This window comes from Saimiri boliviensis, chromosome 14, assembly GCF_048565385.1.
Source record: "Saimiri boliviensis isolate mSaiBol1 chromosome 14, mSaiBol1.pri, whole genome shotgun sequence".
Taxonomy (NCBI): Eukaryota; Metazoa; Chordata; class Mammalia; order Primates; family Cebidae; genus Saimiri; species Saimiri boliviensis.
In genome coordinates this window covers 63,486,116-63,507,997 of record NC_133462.1, presented here as the reverse complement: position 1 = coordinate 63,507,997, position 21,882 = coordinate 63,486,116, and the positions used below count along the sequence as shown (strand labels likewise).

The following is a 21,882-nucleotide window of genomic DNA, read 5'->3' as shown; positions in this document are numbered from 1 at the left end:
GGAGTGCAGTGGCGTGATCTCACTGTAACCTCTGCCTCCTGGTCAAGCGATTCTCCTGCCTCAGCCTCTCAAGTAGCTGGGATTACAGGCCGGAGCCACCATGCCTGGCTGTAGGAAGATATTTACAGGTGTTTCCAAAAAGGCACATCTACAGAATTTCTCATCAGTCTTTTCTATACCTAACCTACAATGATGGTTCATCCAATGACAGACATCACTTGACTGAATTTACTGAACTAGTTCTCTTCATTCATTCAACATGCACTTATTAAGCAACCACAGAAGCCAGGCACAGTAGAACACACCTGTAATCCAAGATACCTGGAAGGCTGATGGGGGAGGCTCACTTGAGCCCAGGAGATTGAGTCCAGCCTGGGTAACATAGTGACACCTTGGCTCTTAAAACAAAATAAAATTAGGCTGGGCATGGTGGCTCACACCTGTAATCCCAACACTTTGGGAGGCTGAGGCTGGTGGATCACTTGAGGTTGGGAGTTCAAGACCAGCCTAACCAACATGGAGAAACCCCATCACTACTAAAAAATACAAAAAATTAGCTGGGCATGGTGGCACATGCCTGTAATCCCAGCTATTTGGGAGGCTGAGACAGGAAAATTGCTCGAACCCAGGAGGCAGAGGTCGCTGTGAGCCAAGATAGTGCCATTGCACTCCAGCCTCAGCAACAAGAGCGAAACTCCATCTCAAAAATATAAATAAATAAATAAATAAATAAATAAATAAATAAAACTAAGAGTACTGATCACCATACCACATTAAATGCTATATGCATGGTATCAATAATAATAATAGCAAAAATTTGCTGTCTGTCATACCCTTTTATTCATTAGCTCTTGTATGCCTCAAAGAATCCTATGAGTTGCATGAATATTAGACTAATTTTTCAGATGAGGAAACAGAGGTACAGAGTTTAAGTAACCCATTAGCATACAACCCAGCAAGTGATAGGCAAAACATGTGGGTAGCATATTGACAGATTTTATAATTTGCTTGAGGGAAATAACTAGATACCTAAAGCTGATCCTAGATAGCTCTTCTCTTATTCCTACATCCATTCAATCTGCAACAGTTGCCAACTTTAACTTTTACTGACAATGGAAAGAAAAAGACTTACATCCATTTCTCATTTCAGCACCAGTTTCAGTCTTCATTATTTCTCCCTTGGGCTACGACAGCAGCTCTCTAACTGGTCCTGCTCTACCAGTTCTACCCGCAACACACACTAGAACATCAGCTCCATGGGAGCCGGCACTGGCATAAATCTCACAGTCCACTATGACCCCAGCAACTGGACTAGTGCCTGGCACCAGTAGGTGCTTGATAAATGTTTGTTAAACGAATGAACAGCATGAATGCTCTCCCCAGATTTAGTCTTGTTCTCCTTCAATTTGTCTTCCATAGTGTGACCAGAATAATATTAAGAGAAAAATCTGGTCTTGAGCATTCCCTGCAAAAAGGTCTCTAGCGGCTTTCTTTTATAGGTGACACTGGGCCCTACATGACCTAACCCTGGCTATACTTTCAGCCTCAAGCCCATTCACATTCCACATGCATCCTTGCCCAGCAAGACCACACAACTCTTATTTCCCATCAGGCCCTGCTCTCTCAGACACTTCTCTCTTCATCTAAAAACTACCACTTTTTAAGCCTCCACTCACGGGCACATCCTCTTGGAAATATTCCTTACTAGTACCACTCACCCAGACCACCTCTCAAGTTCCATGATACCCTGTTCACATTCTAGTGTATAAATCATCATTATCACACTTATAACTTGCTTTTTGTTGTTGTTTTGGTCTTCTCCTCCACGAAATTGTTTCTTGAGACTACATCTTTTTATTTATTTATCCTCAGAGCCTAGGACAATGCCTGGCATAGAAAAGGCATTTGATACATGTTTTATGAATGAATCCACAAATGGCTGAGAGAATCATTTGATCTCTGGCCCTAGAATCCTTTATTTAGACCCTTAGAGCTGACTTCTCCCTACTTGCCTGACCAAAAGCAAACTCCTTGTCTCTCTCTGCACTCTCACCTCTAACCTGCTCCAGTTCTGTAGGCCAATCTCAGTTAATATCATTACCATGTCCCCTGTTTGCTCAGCTTATTACCTGCGGTTTACAACCTCAGAATGTCTCCTGATGCTCTGTTTCCAGCCCCCTGACATGGCTTTGGTTGAGCCTTCACCATCACCACCACCACCTCCAGCATCTTGCTTCCACCTACTATTGAGGTGCTTCTTGTGTACTAGGCATTGTGTTACCAGCTTAACCATCATCACAATCCCATTTACAAATGAGCAAACTCAGGATGAGAGATGAAGTAGTTTGTCCAAACTCATATGGCTAGTGTGCAGCCTGGCTGCAAACCTAGGCATTCTGGCTCCAGGGCCTTCACTCTTATCAATTGCCATGCTATTACCAACTGTCTTGCTTTTAAAAAACAAACAAAGCCCTTTGGGAGGCTGAGGCAGGCAGATGGTTTGAGCTCACGGGACCAGCCTGGGCAACATGGCGAAACCCTGTCTCTACAAAAAAAAATACAAAAATGGCTGGGTGCAGTGGCTCACGCCTGTAATCCCAGCACTTTGGGAGGTCGAGGTGGGTGGGTCACGAGGTCAGGAGTTCAAGACCAGCCTGGCCAAGATGGTGAAACCTCGTCTCTACTAAAAATTTTTTAAAAATTAGCTGGGCGTGGTGGCACGTGCCTGTAATCTTAGCTACTCGGGAGGCTGAGGCAGAAGAATCGCCTGAACCCAGGAGGTGGAGGTTGTAGTGAGCCAAGATCACGCCACTGCACTCCAGCCCTGGCGACAGAGTGAGACTCCATCTCAAAAAAAAAAGAAAAGAAAATATGAAAATTAGCTGAGTGTGGTGGTGCACACCTATAGTCCCAGATACTCAGGAGGCTCAAGTGGGAGGATTTCTTGAGCCTGGGAGGCAGAGATTGTAGAGAGTCCAGATCGCACCACTGTACTCCAGCCTGGGTGACAGGGCCAGACCCTATCTCGACAATTAGCTGGCCAAGTATTTTCCAATTAAGAAACCTCCATTAGCTCCCTAGTACTGAAAAAAACATTAGTTCAAACTTCTGGCCTTTAAAACCTTTCTGAAACAAGGCAGAGTACGAATGAATGAAAAAATAATTGAATGCACAGTTTTCAAAACTTCGTAGGCTACATGGAAGGCCACTGCAATCTGGATCCAACACACCAGTCTCCAGCCTTTCCCTGTCTCATACTCAGAAGTCCGTTCATCCTAAAACCCCATTTCCTTGATCCATCAGAATTTCTTAGGCCTTCCTGCCTCAGTGCAAGCTCTGCCTTTTGGATGTCCTTTTTTCCACATTTTAATTGCTGAATCCTTTCTCCTTCAAGAGGCAGCTTGGATATCTTACCTTGGATAGTCTTCCCCAACTCACCCAGAATAAACTGCTACAGTCTCTGTACCCCAGACTGAGCCTGTTTGGTTACTTAATAGAAAAACATCTATCTCCAGTTGACTTAAAATGAAATAGAGAATAGAAAAATACCAGCACAGAGGAAGCAAATCTCAGCAATTCTGTTGCTTCACTTTACAATTTGTACCTTTGAAAATTTACCTGTTCTTCTAACTGGACGTTCTTTTCTAAAACCAAACGCATGTGTTCCCGTAAGGCTGACTGCTCATGCTCCTGCAGGTTCCTCCGTTTATCCTTCAATGTGAAGAGAAAAATAAGTCAGGCTGATGAGAGGCTCCAAAAAATGAGAGAGGTGGTAGGATATCTTAACAACTTTGCTTTCTTTAATAGTTTAAACACTTAGCAGTCTCTAGGTGGGTTTCAGGAAAAATGACTCCAGTGGATTCCTTTTCCAGCTTTGGATTTTTTTTTTTTTTTTTCATAGCTTGCTCTGTCGCCCAGGCTGGAGTGCAGTGGTGTGATCTCGGCTCGCTGCCTCTGCCTCCTGGGTTCAAGCGATTCTTGTGCCTCAGCCTCCCAAATAGCTGGAAATACAGACACCCACCACCATGCCCAGCTAATTTTTATATTTTTAGTAGAGATGGGGTTTCACCATGTTGGCCAGGCTAGTCTCGAATTCCTGGCCTCAAGTGATTCATCTGCCTTGGCCTCCCAAAGTGCTGGGGATTACAGGTGTGCGCCACCATGCCCCTCCCCAGGTTTAGGATTCTACAAAAATCATGAGACAGAGAATCAGGCCAATACCAAAATTCTCAGTGCTGATTTTCTTCCTTGCTCTGGGAGTATATGACTGTGGGTTAAATGGAGTTATCATCTCTCAACTATTCCCACATAAAACCTATCTCCTTGGTGGGTTATCTTCAAATCAGTTTTAAGTCAACGCCATTCTTCCTCCTGTCAAGCACAGTTCCGTGCTGCCTCCAATCACTGCCTGGCTGCCGTGGGCAGAAGCAATGCCAGCTGATTTTAATTTCAGCCCATGCAAATGTGTTGCTCTCAAAAACCAAACAATATGTTTGTAATTAGAAATGATTGCTTTTTTCCTAATCATTAAAAGATTTATTTGGAGACTGCCTATATTACTAGTAAAATTAAATGTTTGTTAGGTGTTCAAGGTGATCCATCCTAACTAAATATTTATCATCAATTTCCATTCAGGTTAGGGTTGGCCTCTTTGGTGACAGGCTGTTCTAAATAAGGTTCCAGAGAAGAACTCCCCCAGCCATCCCAAGCTTTGGTACTGAGGCAAGTTCTAGAATACAAACCAACTGGAGATTTGGACCTGACTGTAAAGATCCTTTTCAGAGAGAGAGAAAGCAATTCTGCATTTTTTTGTATGTTTTTTTTTGTTTGTTTGTTTTTGTTTTTTTGAGACAGGGTCTCACTCTGTTGCCCAGGCTGGAGTGCAATGGCGTGATCTTGGTTCACTGCAATCTCTGCCTCCCTGGCTCAAGAGATTCTCTCACCTCAGCCTCCCAAGTAGCTGGGACTACAGGCACACACTACCACGCCTAGCTAATTTTTGTATGTTTTGGTAGAGATGGGGTTTCACCATGTTGCTCAGGCTAGACAATCCTGCATTTCATTCACAAGAAAGGTAAAACCTATCCTTTTGGCAGCCAAGACAACCTCTGGTTTGATACGTGACAAATTTATAGACTCTTCACTGATTTTTTTTAAAGCCTTCTCAGAATATACATTTTTTAATGGTTTTTAAAATAAAAGAAATATGTGCTTATGTCAAACAACATAAGATGAAGAATGATAAATAAAAGGCCTCTCTATCTCCACACCCAATTTCCTAGTCTTACCAGAGTAAGGCTATATACACATTTTTAACACAAATGAGAACATACTATATTTAATTTATATATATGTATATATATCTCTCTCTCATTTTTATCAGCTACATAGTATTCTAAAATATAAATATATAACTATATAGTTCATGTTTTAATGATGGATTTATAGGTTGTTTTTTGTTTTTTGTTTTTTTGAGACGGAATTTTGCTCTTGTTGTTACCCAGGCTGGAGTACAATGGTGCGATCTCGGCTCACCGCAACCTCCGCCTCCTGGGTTCAGGCAATTCTCCTGCCTCAGCCTCCTAAGTAGCTGGGATTACAGACACGCGCCACCATGCCCAGCTAATTTTTTGTATTTTTAGTAGAGACGGGGTTTCACCATGTTGACCAGGATGGTCTCGATCTCTTGACCTCGTGATCCACCCGCCTCGGCCTCCCAAAGTGCTGGGATTACAGGTGTGAGCCACTGCGCCCGGCCCCTATAGGTTGTTTTCAGTTTTGGGGTTTTTTTTTCCTATACAAACAATAATAAAATAAACATCTTTGTGTATGTTTGTGTATGTGTAATCACTGTATACTTAAAAAAGGATATCTGTGGCATAAATCCTAGCAGTGGAACTGCAGGGTCGATGTGTGGATTCATTTTTTATTTTCATAGATATAACCAAATTGCCCTAAAAAACGTGAGGTATCATAAAATGTTTTAATCTTTATCAATTTGATGACATTAGGTAAAATATTTCTTGTTGTAATTTATATTTATTTAGGAATGAAGCTGAGTATCTTTTCTTATATCTATCAGCCAAATGAATTTTTTTCTGGAACTGCCTATATACTATATATCTCTGCCTATTTTTCCATTAAGTTGAGTAAGTTATTAACACGTAAGAATTCTTTGTATATTAAGGAAAATAGCCCCCTTTTCTTTTTGTCTGATCATATGTTGCAAACTTTTCCCTCCAGTTCATGGTTTGCTATTTGACTTTATTTATGGTATTTTATAAAATCATATATAAGTTTTAAATATTTATTATTAAATTTATCAAAATTATGGCTTCTGGTTTTTTGATAGTCATTTAAGAAAGAGCTGCTTTTTTTGTTATAGTTTCTGGGTTTTTGTTTTGTTTTGTTTTTGTTTTGAGACAGAGTCTCACTCTGTCATCCAGGCTGGAGTGCAGTGGCACGACCTTAGCTCACTGCAACCTCGGCCTTCTGGGTTCAAGCGATTCTCATACCTCAGCCTCACCAGTAGCTGGGAGTACAAGTGCCCATGCCAGCCACCACGTCCAGTTAACTTTTGTATTTTTAGTAGAGGTAGGGTTTCACCATGTTGGCCAGGCTGGTTTCGAACTCCTAACCTCAAATGATCCACCCAGCCTCCCAAAGTACTGGAATTACAGGTGTGAGCCACTGCACCAGCCTCTTTATTTTAAGAATAAAAAAATTCACTCATTTTTCCTTCCAGCATTTTCATGATTTCTGAAGTAAACTTTTTATTTTGGAGTAATTTTAGATTTACAGAAAACACAGAATGAAAATACAGAATCTGATATATTTTAATGCCTAAAACTTTGATCCATCTAGAATCTATTCAAAAGAATGAAGTAGAAATCAAATTTTAATTTTGTATAATTCATGGATAATTATTTTAAAGTATTTAAAAGGTAATAACATACATATTAAAACATAATTTTAGTCCATTTTGTTTCTGTATACTTGGTGATATACAAGGGTATATCACCATAAAACCAGGATTTGTAATCATGAAGTAACCCTAGAAGGTTTCCAAGCCAGGTGGAGGCAATGGAATTGGAATTAGAAATAATTATTGTGATGGTTAATTTTATGCGTCAACCCGGCTAGGCTATGGTGCCCGATTGTTTGGTCAAAACAAGTCTATATGTTGCGTGAAGGTATTTATAGATGTGATGAAAACAATTGATAGACTTGAAGTAAGCAAATTACCCTCCATAGTGTGGAGGGCCTCATCCACTCATTTGAAGGCCTTCAGAGCAAACACTAAGGTTTCCTGAAGAAAAAGAGCTTCTGCTCAAGACTGCAGCATAGAAACTCCAGCCAGAGTTTCGATTGCTGAGCCGCCCTGCAGATTTTGGACTTGCTAGCCCCCACAACTGCAAGAGCCAACTTCTTAAAATAAATATCTCTCTGTATGTATATATCCCATTGGTTCTGTTTCACTGAAGAACCCTAAAATAATTAGCCTTAAATTTCTCAGAACTGTATGTCTTTCTCCATCCTCGATGGAACAGAGAGTAAACTGAACTTGCCAAGTGAATTATACAGTAGAATGTAGAGGCAGAAACAAAGGCATTCCATACCGTTACAGCACAGCCATAGTGCTTAAAAGGACAGTCTTGCTCAGCTTCAGGACATACAGCCAGGTGTTCATCCACCTACAAAATGGATAGCCACAAGCATAAATTCATCACTGATTCTCCAACTGCAGCAATCGGGGAACCAGGGGTGACTTGGGAAGAAGGCAAGGACCAGGAGAAGGAGAGATGCCTGGCAAGAAAAAGCTATGATGAAAACTGGAAAGAGTTCGCAGGGCAAAGAGACGGAAAGACAGAGACATCATTACCAAGAGTATAATTTAAGCCCTGGGCCCTTATCTATGGGATTTATCAAACATAGACCACAGTGATTACCAAAACTTTATCTTCCATAAAATCTACAGAGAGGATTATTTGCAGTTACCTCAGTTTTTGGAATAATCTTCGAACAACTGTTGGGACAAAATACTGGGTATTCAGGACACAAGTTTTCCTCATGATTCTGAAACAGAGAAAGTGCAATAAAACAAAGCCAAAGGCTGTCTTCCATGGCCTCACAGTGATTACACCTGTGTCTATTTGGGGCTATATGTCATGTGGCTTACTCTCTACAGAAAGTTATGGCCTAGTTCCAAAAAAGGATTAAAGATATCTGCTTTCTAGGCATAAATTAACTTAATTGCAATATTAAATTTTCCAATTATTAAAAAAAAGTCATAGAGCACAGGACTCAAAGAAGGTAGATTGGGGAACTGCCAGCATAACTCCTTCGGGACATGTAAAAGGTACCCATGGTTTCTTTTTAGGCCTACATCCCACCTCCCCAGCTACACTGCAGAATTCAGAGAGGAGACATTATCATCACCTCCTTGTGACTCAGCATCTAGCATTCCATACACATACACAGAACATGTTCAAATAATATTTTTGCCAACAACAAATGAATAGAGTGCTACCAACAAGAAGGTTTGAAGCTTTTCACAGAACTTCTCTCCAAAAAGCAAATTCTTTAGACCTAACTCTGTACAAAAATAAATGCAGGAATGTTCTTCTGGCATTTCACCTAATTCACTGTGACCACTCAGGCATAATTTAGCTCCATACAGATGACTGTTTTGTGTGTTGTTGTTGTTGTTGTTGTTTAATTTGAGAAGGAATTTCACTCATCACCCAGGCTGGAGTGCAATGGTGTGATCTCAGCTCACTACAACCTCCACCTCACAGGTTCAAGCAATTCTCCTGCCTCAGCCTCCCTAGTAGCTGAATTACAGGCACACATCACCATGCCCAGATAATTTTTGTATGTTTAGTAGAGACAGGGTTTCACCATGCTGGCCAGGCTGATCTCAAACTCCTGACCCCAGGTGATCCACTCGCCTCGGCCTCCCGAGGTGCTAGGATTATAGGTGTGAGCCACTGCGCCCAGCCATGTGTGTTGTTGTTTTTTACCTGTAGATTGATGACTATCACATCCTTTTTGCAGTAAACGCATTTTTCCTCTCGAAACTGACAGTATGCACTCAAATGCTCTTTCAGGTCTTTTCGTAGGACTGGTTCGCGGCAGTTCTCATTAGAACACTGCACAGCTTGAAATAAGCACTGCTGAAGGTGATCCTGCAACAGATAACAACAGGCCAGTGGGACCTGCTGACCAGGGCAGTGGGAGGGAGGTCAGCTGGAAGGCATAGAGAGGGAGAGAAAACAGGGTGGGCAGCTGTGCAGAAAGGCTTGCACAGGGCAAGGCACAGGGTAGGCTCTCAGGGGATGCAGCCCACTGCTCCTGCTGAGGAGAGAGCATGGGAGGGCTGCCTTGGTTGGGAGGAATTCAGAGGACAGGGGACGATGGGTGAAGAGCGAAGTACACCAAAATCTAATAACGTGCTCATATTCTCAGGTTAGTTCTTGGATATTTTCCTTAATTTACGAGTTCTTCAAGGACATTTTCATTTCTTTTGTGCACTCTTCATCCGAACCCCAAGTATGGGTCTATACACAGCAGATGGTAAAAGACAGGAAACAAGAAAAAGAAAAAAGGAGAGAAGGGCATACCCTAACTCAAGGAAGAAAGGCAAAGGATGAAGACAATGAAAAGAAGGGAGAGGAAGCTATTCCAGAAATGATAAAGAGAAGGAGACAGGAAAATACAGGTGTGCAGGCCCAGGAGAAACTGGGAATGGTCAGACTGGTAAAATCAGGAAATATTTTTAACCATTAATGATAATTTATTGGCCATGTGTGCTGGCTCATCCTCATAATCGCAGAACCTTAGGAGGGTGAGACAGGAGGATCACTTGAGGCCAGGACTCAAGTCCAGCCTGGGCAACACAGTGAGACCCCAAGACCTTGTCTCCACAAATTTCTTTTTTTAATTAGCCAAGTGTGGTGGTGTACACCTGTGATCCCAGCTACACAGCAGGCTGAGGTGGGAGGATCAGTTGAGTCCAGCCGTTTGAGGCTGCAGTAAGCTATGACTGTGCCACTGCACTCCAGCCTAGGTGACAGAATGAGACTCTGACACAAAGTTATTTAAATTTTATTTTAAATATTCTCTAATGTCATTTAATATTATTAGATATTAACATTTATTTATTTAAACTAAACATTTAATTTTACATTTAATTATTTATGTGTAAACATATTTAATATATTTAATATATATCAAATATACACTAACTGTAATTTATATTTATATACTTATATTGTATAAATAATATATTTGAAATTAATAAATTATAATATAATTTAAATATATAACATAAATATTGTAATATATTATATATTTTATATATATTTTAAAATATATATTTATATTATAAATATAAATATATACTATTATTAAATTATAAATATAGGCCGGGCGCGGTGGCTCAAGCCTGTAATCCCAGCACTTTGGGAGGCCGAGGCGGGTGGATCACGAGGTCAAGAGATCGAGACCATCCTGGTCAACATAGTGAAACCCCGTCTCTACTAAAAATACAAAAAATTAGCTGGGCATGGTGGCGCGTGCCTGTAATCCCAGCTACTCAGGAGGCCGAGACAGGAGAATTGCCTGAGCCCAGGAGGCGGAGGTTGCGGTGAGCCGAGATCGCGCCATTGCACTCCAGCCTGGGTAACAAGAGCGAAACTCGTCTCAAAAAAAAAAAAAAAAAAAATTATAAATATATATTAAATATATTATACTATATTAAATATATAATATATTTAAATTTTATATTCTATTCAATATTATAATATATTGAATAGACTATATATTAAATATATTTGGTAAAATACATATTAAATGTTACAATATATGCTAAATATATAATAATATATAATAACAATTATATATATTTATTATATTTAATATATAAATATATCACTATTGATATTACATATCATTCACATATATCATTAGTATATCAATAATGTTATATATTAAATATTCATGTTAATATTTAAAACTCTATATTGTGTTATATATTAAATACCATACTGATATTTAAATATTAAATAGTATATATTGTGATATATATAGTGATATATACTATTTAATAATATATATACTATTAGTATATATAACTTTAAGTAAAATAAAAAAGAATCAGATTTTTATTTTACAATTAGTATATATACTAATTGTGAGGATGTGTGGCCTGCAACGCCTAAATAAAAATCTGGTTCCTTTTTATTTTATTTAAAGTTATATATATGCTATTTAGTAGTATACGCTATTTAGTATATGTATAATTTTACATATTATATATAATAGTATATATAATTATATATATATACTATTTAATATTATTTTGCCACATATTGTCTGTAGCTGCTTTCCCTCTAAAATGGGAGAGCTGAGTAATTGTGAGACTGTACGGCCTGCAAAGCCTAAAATAGTTACTATCTGGCTCTTTTTATTTTATATATAGTTGTGTATATACTATTTAATATTTGAGAATGATGACATGGACAGTGTTCATTCCAGGGTTCTTCACATTCTAGATTATTTTATTTGTATTCTTATACTGTTTTATTTTTTATTTTATTTTTGAGTCAGGGTCTCTCTGTTGCCCAGGCTGGAGTGAAGTGGTAGGATCTCCATTCCTTGCAAACTCCACCTCCTGGGTAAAAGTACTTCTTGTGCCTCAGCCTCCCAAGTAGCTGGGATTACAGATACACACCATGCCCGGCTAATTTTTGTATTTTTAGTAGAGACAGGGTTTCACTATGTTGGCCAGGCTGGACAGTCTATGTTTTTTTGTCCTTGTTTTTTTGTTTTTTTGTTTTTTTTTTTAAGACAGTCTTGCTCTGTCACCCAGGCTAGAGTGCAGTGGCATGATCTCAGTTCACTGCAACCTCCACCTCCCGGGTTTCAAGCAATTCTTCTGCTTCAGCCTCCCAAGTAGCTGAGATTACAGGAGCCCGCCACCACACCCAGCTAATTTTTGTATTTTTAGTAGAGACGGAGTTTTGCCATGTTGGCAAGGCTGGTCTCGAACTCCTGACCTCAGGTGATCCGCCCGCCTCAGCCTCCTAAAGTGCTGGTATTACAGGCATGAGCCACCACGCCGGGCCAACATTCCAGATTTTTTTAAAGCAGGCATATCTCAATGAAAACCTTTGAGTCACTGCAGTTATTGTGATGCTAGCAAGTTACCAAAATGTTAGAGAACTTGTCCCTCTGAGGGTCCTTTAAAACAAAGTTGGCAAGTGAGGACTCACAGGCCAAAACTGGCCTGCTACTTGTTTTTATAATTAAAGTTGTATTGGAAAGGAGCCACACGTATTCCTTTACAGATTGTCTATAGCTGCTTTCCCTCTAAAATGGGAGAGCTGAGTAATTGTGAGACTGTATGGCCTGCAAAGCCTAAAATGGTTACTATCTGCCTCTTTTTTATTTTATTTTATTTTTTATTGTTTGACTCTTAACAGAGTTTGCTGATCTTCTCTCAGAAGAAAAGGCAAACAGTTTTTTGACAGTGAGAGAAATATAGGTATTCTCATTCACCTCCGGTGGTATGAATCATCACAGTTGGAATCCATCTCTTCTCCAAAATTTGTTGATATTACACCCTCAACTCTCACCCAAACAGTCAACATTCATCAAAACTCTGCTACCTGTAAGATTCTACACCTTACCACACAAGGGGGTAGGTGCGAAACAAGGAATGAGGGTAAATGTAAAAGAAACAGGTGGAAAGAAACCAGCCCCTGCTCTCCACAAGCCTGTGATCTGGTCACTAAAGCTATTCAATGGTCCATTTCAGCCTCATTTGCTTTTTAGGCTTAGTGACAACAAAGTTGGGAAAATAGGCCTCCCTCGCTCTAGGACTTGACTATTCAAAACAAGTGGCAAAGGACACATGAAAACGTACCAAAAGTTCCATGAACCTCCAAAGAAATCCCTGGGTTAACAAGGAAATCATTTACACATTTATAAGCTCAGTGCCTGAGGGATTTGGAGTGATAGAGAAAAAACTGAATCATCTGAAATACATGTTCCAAAATGTGTGGGTGTGCGGGGAAAATTTCAGCAGCCTCTCAGCAATTCCCTAGGAGTTAGAGATGCCTGAGTCATGTTCACTTGTAGTGTGATCAAACTTGACATGGGCCTGCCAGGCAACGAGAAGTTTCTAGCTTCCCATTTAACCACCTTCCCTAGCTGGAGGGAAGAGCAGCCGGCCTTACTTCATTCGAAAGGCACTCAGTTCCCCTTCACTTACATTTCCCCTACACCTTGTTGGTTTGTCTCTCCTGTCAATGCTTTACCTTTAACCCAGAGCCTGTCTCTGCCTTGGTCTGAGTGATCTGCCATAGATCATAAACCCCACGAGGTCAGGCCTCACAGTTGCTGGGAAATGCCTAGGACACCACCAAGTGAGAGAGCAAATGCTTTAGGGGAAGGACCTCACGACTGTGTCTTTCGGTAGTCATCCCTGAGGTCCCAACCCAGGTCCCCCAAAATGGCATATTCTCGAGTGTTTGTTTGGTCGAGCATGTCCCACACCCTCTCATTCGGCTCAATGATCCCTACCACACAATTAAGGTCTAGTGGATACAAGATGTCTTCCCTGCGCTCCATACAGGATGAACCTCTTCACTCACACCTCGGCCCTAGGAGTGCCACAGCACTGTAGCCACCTGTATTGCTAGACTGGGAATCGCTGAGGGCAATCCACTGAATCCCCGTTACATGCTTAGCTCAGTAACTGTCACATAAAGGGGTTAAATACACATCCCTGGAAAAATGGCAAAGGCAGATACTGTTCATGAGTAATACCAACCTGGTACCGGCCCAGAATAACCTTGGCATTACATCCAGGAGCATTGCTGCAATATACATATAAGTTGAGGACCTCTCTTTTGCAGCAATTGTCTTTAAAAACCTAAAAGGTAAACAAAATAGGTCTCACACACTTCAAAGTTTTACAGCAATGTGAATTAAGCTATTTTAATTTGGTCTTCAAGTATATCTCAGAAGGCAGGTGGAAACTTCCAGACAACTGCTGGAATGGAAATATTACACTTACACCACACCGAAAGAAAAGGCTGTCTCAGATATACGCTTTTGACAAACCATCAAACATACAAGCCAGGTAATAATGCCCAGTGCAACAGGCTGCAGCTAGGCAAATCTCATGGTGAACTTGACCCCACATTCTCAAAAGTCAGGAGGTGAAGCTTAGCCAAGAGTGATGCTTTCAGCTTCCTGTCCCACAGTAAATGTATCACTCATCAGATAGCATCACCCAGGCTGTGCTGGCTTGCCATTTTAGCACAAACCAGGAGTCAACAAACTGTAAGGGGTCAAATAGTCCACATCACAATTGTTTCTGTTGCCACGTTTCAACTCTTCTGTATACAATATCTAAATGAATGGTAACAGCTACGTTCTAATAAAACACTATTTATGAACACTGAAATTTGAATCTCATATCACAAAACCTTCTCTGGATTATTTTAAATGACTTTATTTTGAAGTAGTTTGAGATTCACAAGAAGTTGCAAAAATACAAGGTTTCTATGCATCCACCATTACATAAAAAGAGTTTCTTAGCTTACAGGCCATATAAAAACAGGTGGCAGGGTGGATTTGTCCCAAGACTGTAGTATGCCAACCCCTGGAATAGTAGCTCAGACAGACACTAAGTACAGCACAGCCCTGTTGTAGATATTTGCAAAACACATTATAAGAAGTATAGAGAAGGCGCATATACAGCAGACCAGATGCTGAAAGGAAGCTTCTGCTTACACATCCTGCAACAGAATCCTAAAGAAAGAAAACTGAACTTAAAGAGGAGTTTTAAGGGAGAAAATCTTCATGACATGGGATGGACAAGGGTTTCTTAGATACAACACCAAAGGAACAAGCAACCAAAAAAAGAAAAAGAAAACAGATGAATTAGACTTCATCAAAATGAAAATTTTTTGTGCTTTAAACACACTGCAAGAAAGGGGAAAGACAACCCACAGAATGGAAGAAAAATATTTGCAGATATTTATATCCAGAATATATAAAGCATCTTTTTTTTTTTCTTTTTTTTTTTGAGACAGAGTCTTGCTTTGTCACCTCAGCTGCAGTGCAGGGGCATGATCTCAGCTCACTGCAACCTCCAACTCCCGGGTTCGAGCGATTCTCATGCCTCAACCTCCCAGGTAGCTGGGATTACAGTTGTGCACCACCACACCCAGCTAGTTTTTGTATTTTTTAGTAGAGACAGCGTTTTGCCATGTTGGTCAAGCTGGTCTCAAACTCCTGGCCTTATATGATCTGCCTGCCTCAGCCTCCCAAACTGCTGGGATTACAGGCTATAAACAACTTTTATAATGCAACGATAACAGGCAAATAACTCCAGTTTTTAAAATAAGCAAAGGAAATAAATAGGCATTTTTAACAAAGAAGATATACAAATAGCCAATAAGCACCTGAAAAAATTCATCAGCCAACAGGAAACCTCATCAGCCAACAGGAAAATGCAAATCAAAACCATAATGAAATACATTAGCTGGAGCTAGTATAGGAAGGAGATAAGGAAGAACCAGGAGAGGAGACTTGGGGTGGAGGAGGGGTGTGGTCAATAAAGACACAAACAAGCCTCTGAAACAGGGCTATGAGTAGGGTCTGATGTGACCCCACGGCAGAGGAATGTGGACTCCAAGGAAGGTCTCCCTTGACCACCCTCCTGCTCCAATCTCTATGTCCAGTTCATTGACTTCTTCTCTATCACCCTGAGAGCTGCTAGACCAAAGCAGTGACTTTCTTACCTCCTGAGATTTGATGACCTCCTTATCTACAGGGCAAATTGGCACTGTGTTTAATTCTCTGGAGAGAAAAATAAAAATGGAGCCTGAGTTAGGTGTTTATCTCAACAGCATTTCCAAAAGCAGCCCCAGGACTCCAGCCATGCTTTAGCCCTGGGCAGGCTGGTCCCTGTCTATACATGCTGTTCCCTCTACCCAGAAGGTGCCTACTGCACCCCTCCTTCAGCACTTTCCTAGTCTGTTTGCCTGAAAAACTTCATGCATCCTCCAGGATGCAGTCAGTGGACAAAACTAAATGCCCCTTGTCCTTTGTTTATCATACTGTACCACATGGTCTCCTTCTCAGGACTGGGACATTCTAGAGGGCAGACATAGGGTCCTGTTCCACGCTGTAGCTCTTCAGCATGAGAGCACAGAACACACAGGTGCTGAATGCACAAACACATGAAGGAATGAGGATCCACTTTTCAAGGTTTGGCAGGGTAAAATGACTGCCTTGTTTCCTATATAACCCCCCCAAAGTATGTCTGCTTCCACATCTCTCCTGGTCTCCTCCCTCAACACAGCATGATCCAGGTCTTACAGCTGCTCAGAAGTGGACAGCGTCCATGGCAGCAAGGTCTCTTCTACAGCACCTCTGCCTGGAGTGACTACAACACAGACACTGAGATTCAAGCTCTTCCACACAGCCAGCTCCCATAACAGAGCGTGTGTCTAGGTCTGCTCTCCCGTGCAAAACAGGTGCAGTCTGAATTTTAAGAAAAGGAGATCTGTAAATTAATTTTAAGAAAGAATATCTGTAAATTAATAACCCAAAAATGATTATTCTTCAGGATCTCACAGAGGAGATTTGGGAGAGTCCCTCATTATAGTCATGGTTCTGTGGCCAAGTAAAGCAACTCCAAAATCCATGAGAACAGTTGAGCGGCCACAGTTGGCAGCTGGATGCTGGGCCTGCCATGGCCGGAGTTGGAGGCCCTGCCCACTCACCTCAGGGACAGGATGCAGTGCTGGCAGAAGCGGTGCCCACATCCCGTCTGGTGGGGGTTGTGAAGCACCGAGTGGCAGAAGGCACATTTGTAGCGCTCTTCCAACCGCTCCACAAACTGGTACTCTATATGGGGCTCAAAGTCCAAGGAAATGGAGTTGCCGGAATTCTGGCGGATGAAACCACAGGGCTCACCTCTATGCTCTTCTGAATAAGCCATTCTGCAGAGGTCAGGGGAGGAGAAGGAAAATTAAGTGTGCAAACACTGAAACTACAGCCATCGGATGCTTTGGTTATTTGTCCCATAATTAGTGTACATCATTCACGTGGTCATTCTTTTGTGACTTTGTAACAACAGTGACAACCTCCCACCACTGAAGGTGCTCTGGCAAAGGTACAATGTCTTTGGAGTGCTCCAGTTAGAGGCTGGACCAGATGACTTCTAGCAAGATTCTATGAGACTTCAGTTCTTTGTCCATCAACGTTTTACAGGGTGCTAAATTACCCTGTCAGTTTGGCCACATGCTTGGACAAAATATAGCCAGGTGTGTTAATTACATTATAAGTCAACTGTTAGGATTTTTTCTTCCACTCAATGGGAGAATGGAAACATATGTTTTGTTAAAATTTTTAGAGGCAATTTATTTCTCATCATCTTGGAAGCACAGAGCAAGCATTTACCAGACACTGAACATGCAGGTATCTGAACTTGGAATTCCCAGCCTCCAAAACTATGAGAAATAAATTTCTGTTCTTTATAAATTACCCAGTCTGAGGTATTTTGTTACATCAGCACAAACAGACTGACACTTCTTTTTCATTTTTTCAGAGACAAGGTCTCATTCTGCAGCCCAGGTTGGAGTCCGGTGCTGTGATCATGGCTCACTGTAATCTCCAACTCTTGGGTTCAACCGATCCCTCCCCAGTAGCTAGAACTACAGGCACTATAGGCACACACCACCACACCTGGCCAATTAAAAAAAAAATTCTTTTTTAGAGACAGTCACATGGTTTGTCTATGTGCCCACCCAAATCTCCTCTTGAATTCCCACATGTTGTGGGAGGAACCCAGTGGCAGGCAACTGAATTGTGGTCTTTCCTGTGCTATTTTTGTGACAGTAAATAAGTCTAATGAGATCTGATGGCTTTATAGGGCAGTTTCCCTGCACAAGCTCGCTTGCTCTCTCTCTCTCTCTTTCTCTCTCTCTCTCTCTCTCTCTCTGCCTGCTGCCATCCATGTAAGATGTGACTCACTTCTCCCAGCCTTCTGCCATGATTGTGAGGCTTCTACAGCCACATGGAACTGTAAGTCCATTAACCCTTTTCCTTTTGTCAATTGCCCAGTCTTGGGTATCCCTTTCTTTCTTTCTTTCTTTTTTTTTTTTTTTTTAAATACTAGGTCTTGCTCTGTTGCCACACTAGAGAGCAGTGGCACAATCTCAGCTCACTGCAACCTCTGCCTCTCAGGTTCAAGTGGTTCTCCTGCCTCAGCCTCCCAAGTAGCTGGGACTACAGATACACGCCGCCACCCCCCCAGCTCATATTTGTAGTTTTAGTAGAGACGGGTTTCACCATGTTGGCTAGGATGGTCTCAACCTCCTGACCTCATGATCTGCCAGCCTTGGCCTCCCAAAGTGCTGGGATTACAGGCTTGAGCCACCGCGCCCAGCCTGAATCTGTTATTTGTAAGCCACCCAGTCTATGTGCTCTCTTGCAGCAGCCCAAGCTAAGACAAGTACCAAGCCATGTCATTTCTCAGCTGGACTAAATACAAATTCATTAGCTGCTTTCTTCTCCAAACCACTCTCCATACTATAGCCAGGGTGAGACTTTTAAAATGCAAGTACAATGTAAGGTTATCTCCCTTCATCTTTCAGTGTTTTCCTAGGGATCTGAGGGAAAGCCCACAATGCTAAGCAGGCTCAAGACTGTTTCCTCCCCAGTCCAGCAGCATCCTGGACCTCTCTTCCCTGGCTTTCTGTACTGCAGCCACACACGCTTTCTTTTTTTTTTTTTTTTTGAGACGGAGTTTCGCTCTTGTTACCCAGGCTGGAGTGCAATGGCGCGATCTCGGCTCACTACAACCTCCGCCTCCTGGGTTCAGGCAATTCTCCTGCCTCAGCCTCCTGAGTAGCTGGGATTACAGGCACGTGCCACCATGCCCAGCTAATTTTTTGTATTTTTAGTAGAGACGGGGTTTCACCATGTTGACCAGGATGGTCTCGATCTCTCGACCTTGTGATCCACCCGCCTCGGCCTCCCAAAGTGCTGGGATTACAGGCTTGAGCCACCGCGCCCGGCCCACACAGGCTTTCTTTTAGTTCTTCTAATACACTACGCTCTCTTCTGCCACAGGACTTTTCCACAAGCTAATAGGGAGGTTGAGGCAGGGGGATCACTTGAGCCTGGGAGCTGAAGGCTGCAGTGAGTCCTAATTATGACACTGCACTCCAGCCTGGGTGACAGAGTAAGATCCCAACTCAAAAAAAAAAAAAAAAAAAAAAAAAAATCCTGGAGTTTGAGACCAAAGCTCCACCTTTTTCCTCTAGTGTTTCCTGCAAAACTTCAAGGGCAGTAGGTAAGCAATATAAGATATAAATGCTCCCTTCTGAAACATGGTTGACTCTTGGGATTTAACAAAAGTTTTAATTCTGAAGATGAAGAGGCGAAACATTTTATTTACATGCACAGCCCTAATAACCAAGACCCACCTTTCTCTCAGAGAACTGGAAGAAACCACTTTCAAATTGCCCTACTCTGCCCAGTGTTCCCTCATCCCAGAGGAGGTTGGCACTTCACATCCTGTACCCTGATGTCATATTCTATGCCCTTCTGAGATTCTCTCCTGAGGCCAGGCCCAAGTCTGTCACACAGTATCTAAATTTGGACTCTCAGAGATGTATCCTAAAGCAACAGGCTCTTTCAGTCCCCAGAACGAGGCAGCAGATGTACAAAACTCAGTTCACGTTCCCCTCCACTACACTCTACACTCTTCCTAACACAAGAATCTATGGCACTCATCTGTGTGTATGTCCATCTTATGCTACAACAGTAGTTCTCCAACTTTTTGGTCTCAGGATCCCCTATGATTTGAATGTATGTGTCCCCCCCAAATTCATATGTTGAAACCTAAGGTCCAGTGTGACAGTATTAAGAGGTGGAAGCTTTAGGAGGTGATTAAATCATGAGGGCTCTGTATCCATGGATGGGACCAGTGATCTTAAAAAGGGCTCAAAGGAACTAGCTAGGTTCTCTGGACTTTCCATCTTTCCCCATGTGAGGACAGTGTTCATCTCCTCTGGAGGACGCAGCAATATGCTGCCATCATGGACACAGAAAGGGAGCCCTCACTACACGCTGCATCTGCTGTTGTCTTGATCGCAGACTTCCCAGCCTCCTGAACTGTAAGAAATACATGTCTGTTCTTTATAAATTACCCAGTCTGAGATATTTTGTGACGGCAGCACAAACAGACTAAGATAACACTCTTTTTTTTTTTTTTTTCAGACAAGGTATCACTCTGTACCCCAGGCTAGAGTACAGTGGTATAATCATGGCTCACTGTAGCCTCCAACTCCTGGGCTCAAGTGATCCTTCCACCTAGACCTCCCCTGTAGTTAGGACTACAGGTGCACACCACCACACCTGGCTAATTTTTTTTTTTTTTTTTTTTTTTTTTTCAGAGACAGAGTCTCACTATGTTGCCTAGGCTGGTCTTGAACTGCTGGCCACAAACAATCCTTTCAGCTTAGCCTCCCAAAGTAATGGGATTACTACAGGTATGAGCCACAGCACGTGGTCTAAGATAACACTCTTAAAACTTGAGGAGCCAAGGACTGAACACAGCAACACAATATTGAAGAACGAAGCTGGAGGATGGACACTACCCAACTTCAAAATTTATTATAAAGCTACGGTAATTAAGACAGTAAAGTACTGTCAGAAGAATAGACAAATAGATCCATGGAACAGAATAAAGAGCCCAGAAATAGACCCACATAAATATAGTCAACTGACCCTTGGCAAAGGGGCAAAGGCAAAACAATGATGCAAAGATAGTCTTTTCTTTCTTTCTTTTTTTCTCTTTACTCCCAGGGGCAGCTCAAAAGATAGTCTTTTCAACAAATGGTGCTTGGACAACTGGACATCCACATCAGAAAATGAAGTTAGACGCAGACCTGACACCCTTCACAAAAATCAACTCAGAATGGATCATAGTCATAAACATAAAATGCAAAGCTATAAAACTCTTACTAGATAACATACAATAAAATCTAAATGATCTTGAGTTTGACAATTACCTTTTAGGTACAACACCAAAGGCACAATCTATGAAAGAAAGAATTGATAAACAGACTTCCACCCAATTTTGCTGTGAACCTAAAACTGCTCTAAAATAAAATCTTGTCTTTTTTAAATTGAGGACCCCTAAGAGTTTTTGTTTATGTGAGTTTTAGTTATTTACATTTACCATACTTGAGAGTCAAACTGAGGAATTAAAGAAAGTATTTACTTCAAGATAATAAGCCAATTATATGTTAACACAAATAATATTTTTATGAAAAACAACCGTTTTCCAAAATAAAAAAAAATGAGTGAGATTAGCTGGGCATGGTGGCGCGTGCCTGTAATCCCAGCTACTCAGGAGGCTGAGGCAGGAGAATTGCCTGAACCCAGGAGGCGGAGGTTGCGGTGAGCCGAGATCGCGCCATTGCACTCCAGCCTGGGTAACAAGAGTGAAACTCCGTCTCAAAAAAAAAAAAAAAACAGAGTGCGAAGGGTGCCACCATTTTACATGTTTACACATCTCTTCCATGTTCTTGCTTTATAGAAGACAGCTGGATTCTCACGTCTGCTCCTATATCCAGTCTGCTGCATACCACACATCATTAAGCTTCAGGAAAACCCCTTGTGCATTTGTAAAAGAAGAGTAAAAATGGCAAATGATATCAGTACCATTATGAGAATAGTTCTGACCATGCAGATCCCTTGAAAGTGTGTCAGGGAGCCACAGGCAGTGCTATGCTAGCAAACGTTTAATAATCTACTTGATTGGCGGGGCGCGGTGGCTCATGCTTG

At 41.6% G+C, this 21,882-nt stretch overlaps 1 protein-coding gene across 5 annotated transcripts in view; it reads right to left on the bottom strand.

The window, feature by feature from the left end:
- TRAF5 (TNF receptor associated factor 5) overlaps positions 1 to 21,882 on the bottom strand; it is a 42,139-nt gene that overhangs the window by 4,595 nt on the left and 15,662 nt on the right. For all 5 annotated transcript variants that reach the window (XM_074385145.1, XM_039463481.2, XM_039463482.2 and 2 more), the window contains exons 2-8: positions 16,806 to 17,024; positions 15,819 to 15,876; positions 13,838 to 13,939; positions 9,024 to 9,188; positions 7,999 to 8,076; positions 7,620 to 7,694; positions 3,619 to 3,711 (exon numbers count right to left, since the gene is read on the bottom strand). In XM_074385145.1, the coding sequence (XP_074241246.1) occupies positions 3,619 to 3,711; positions 7,620 to 7,694; positions 7,999 to 8,076; positions 9,024 to 9,188; positions 13,838 to 13,939; positions 15,819 to 15,876; positions 16,806 to 17,023 (789 nt within the window). In that variant the 5' untranslated portion in view covers position 17,024. The remainder of the gene's footprint in view (positions 1 to 3,618; positions 3,712 to 7,619; positions 7,695 to 7,998; positions 8,077 to 9,023; positions 9,189 to 13,837; positions 13,940 to 15,818; positions 15,877 to 16,805; positions 17,025 to 21,882) is intronic.